The 2,896-nt window shown below is 53.1% G+C and overlaps 1 protein-coding gene across 1 annotated transcript in view; it reads left to right on the top strand.

The window, feature by feature from the left end:
• Positions 1–2,896, top strand: part of CA7 (carbonic anhydrase 7) — a 10,078-nt gene that overhangs the window by 4,449 nt on the left and 2,733 nt on the right. Inside the window, exon 3 of the mRNA XM_027908607.1 lies at positions 745–863. Coding sequence (XP_027764408.1) covers positions 745–863 — 119 coding nt within the window. The remainder of the gene's footprint in view (positions 1–744; positions 864–2,896) is intronic.

Below are 2,896 nucleotides of genomic sequence, written 5' to 3'. Positions count from 1 at the left end.
ATTACCTCTTTTATGGGATCAGGTATTTAAAGGAAAGGGAACACAGATAACCTCCACTGCAAGTAAAGATACTGTCAAAAGGAAATACTTAGCTGAATGGTCAGGGTATAAGGTTTCCCTGGGGCCTTCTCCTCTCCAGGCTGAACAATCCCAGCTCTCTCCCCTTTCCTCCCAGCAGAGCTGCTCCATGCTCTGATCCTCTTGGTGCCTCCTCTGGACTCTCTGCAGCAGCTCCATGTGCTCCCTGTGCTGTTCCCAGGGCTGGAGCAGCTCTGCAGGGGGGTCTCCCCTGAGGGGCAGAGGGGCAGAATCCCCCCTGTCCTGCTGCCCACGCTGGGGGATCAGCCCAGGGCACGGGGGGTTCTGGGCTGGGTCATGTCCAGCCTCTCCCCACCAATCCCCAGGTCCTTCTCCCAGGGCTGCTCTCAGCCTGTCCCACTGTTAAACACAATAAACACCATAACAATGGTTACCACACCTTCCTATGTCAAATCTGCTCTTCCAAGAAAGCCACAAAGTTCTGGATAGGTAACCATTCAATGTTTTTTGACTTAGATTTCTCCATGACTTCAGGTGCTTTCCATTAATAAATCCAGCCCTCCTAACTGTGTGGGTGATAAATCTTCTCATGCTGGCAGAGGCTGCTGGCCTTTTTCCACTACTGTGCCAACCAATGTGGTTGGTTTTTCCCAGCAAGGAGCTAAAAAGCTTTTTTCTTTCTTTTTCTTGTTTTTTCCTGCCTAGCAATCAGTGGTGGGCCCTTCCAGAACCCATTTCGGCTGAAGCAGTTCCACTTTCACTGGGGCAGAACCCACAGCCAGGGCTCAGAGCACACGATTGATGGCAAACCTTTTCCCTGTGAGGTAACTGGGGGTTTTTACCGGGGTTATTTCACGTAAATGCTGCTGACAAATGACTGTGTGTGCAGTGGGGACAGGACCAGCATTCTGATTGCTTATTCCCTGTGGTCAGGGCAGCTCAGACTCTGAGCTGGTGTTACCCATAGACTGGAAATGGCTTCATATGGGGGCTCCTCAGAAAGTGCTGCAAAGCCAGGACAGGGCGTGAGGCTTTCCCAGAACAATCCAACCACACACCATGGGAATGCAGCATCCCAGAGCCTGGCAGTGAGTGCTGGAGCAAAGTGCTTTGGAGGATGGAGGCCTGTGCCAGGGAAGGCTTGATCTGTTGCAAATGAAAGCTGTGTGCTAGCTGACCCAGGCTGGATGTCAAAGCTGCTCCATCCCTTTTCTTCTCAGCTGTTTGGGGAGAGAAAATACAATGAAACATTTGTGGATCAGGATAAGGACAGGGATAGATCAGTCAGCAGGTACTGACACAGCAAAACAGGCTCAGCTGGGGCAAATCACCAATTTATTACCAATCAAATCAGAGTAGGACAATGAGAAATAAAAACTGAATCTTAAAACACCTTCTCCTCACCCCTCCCTTCTTCCTGGGCTTTCCTTTCCTCCCAACTCTCTCTGCCTCCTCCCCTGAGCAGTGCAGGGGATGTGGAATGGGGCCTGTGGGCAGTTCATCCCATCTTGTCTCTGCTGCTGCTTCCCCCTCAGTGGAGGATCCTCACACTCCTCCCCTGCCCCACTGGGGTCCCTCCCACGGGAGACAGCCAGTCCCTCGGGAACTGCTCCAGAGTGGATCCCTCCCGTGGGCTCAGTCCCTCGGGAACTGCTCCAGAGTGGATCCCTCCCGTGGGCTCAGTCCCTCGGGAACTGCTCCAGAGTGGATCCCTCCCGTGGGCTCAGTCCCTCGGGAACTGCTCCAGAGTGGATCCCTCCCGTGGGGTCAGCCCTTCAAGAACTTGTCATAGTTTAGAACTTGTTCTGAAAAACCAAGTGGGGAACTTTCTCTTTCCCCTGCATCATGGTGAAAGAGGGATGTTGAACGAGGGAAAGGGAGGGTGTTTTTTTTGGCTGGGATGACTGACACACACAACAGAAGTGGTGGCAGCCTTGCATTCCAGGCTGATGGCCCTCAGACCGTGAGGGAGAGAGTTAAGGTTTTTTCCCCCTCTCCTTGCATCGTGCCTCCCCTCTTGCCCTGACTCAGGGAGGGTGGTGTGTGTGCAGGTGTTCCGTGGTTCATTCTGGCCCCGGTTCGCTCCGTTCTGCCCCAGCCCGACCTGCTGGGGCTCGGCCCTTCTGCGGAGGAGCCTTTGGGGACGGGGCCGCCCCTTCCCTCCTCTGCTCCCGAGCCGGCTGCGGTTTGTGCCTGTCGGCGAAAAGGGGCAAATCCCGGACACAGCAGCTGCTGATAGCGAGAGTCTGGGGGAAGAATCCCTTTTCTCCCTTTTCTCCCCCTTTTTCTTGCTTCCCCCCGGCAATGGGGCCCAACAGCGCCCCCTGCTGGCCGAGGTTGGAATTGCGCTGAAAGGCAGAAAGTTTTTGTTTGGTGGGTTTTTTGTTTGGTTTTGTTTGGGTTTTTTTAAGGGAACTTTGGGTCCAGGATTGTTGTTTGGTTGTTTCTGTGCTCTTTCGTTGTTTTGCCGGTACATATCTATCCTTTAATAAAGGGCTGTTGTCTTTCCTTTCTCCACACTTCCTCAATTGGAGCCTCTTAATTTCGGATTTACAATTGCTTAGAGGGAGGGGCTTCCTCATAACTCATCCTCCTTAGCTTCAGTCTCACTGAGCTGAGACACAACTGCTCCAGTGGGGGTCCCTCCCAGGGGGTCAGGAACTGGGGGAGCTTCTGGCAAATTCTCCCCCAAGCCACCCCTATGGCTCCCCCACCACCAAACCTGGCCATGTCACCCCAGTATGGGCTGATATTTAGAAAACTTGTTTAGTCCTGTCCACACATTTAAGGGACCAGCCCAGAGGCTGAACTTGTTCGTGTTTCCAGCAATGCCTTTTGCACACAATTGTTGTGTTGT

Source organism: Empidonax traillii, unplaced genomic scaffold, assembly GCF_003031625.1.
Source record: "Empidonax traillii isolate 1590-97213 ecotype Southwest subspecies unplaced genomic scaffold, ASM303162v1 scaffold1769:size116338, whole genome shotgun sequence".
Lineage (NCBI taxonomy): Eukaryota > Metazoa > Chordata > Aves > Passeriformes > Tyrannidae > Empidonax > Empidonax traillii.
This window is presented reverse-complemented; position numbering and strand designations above follow the sequence as displayed.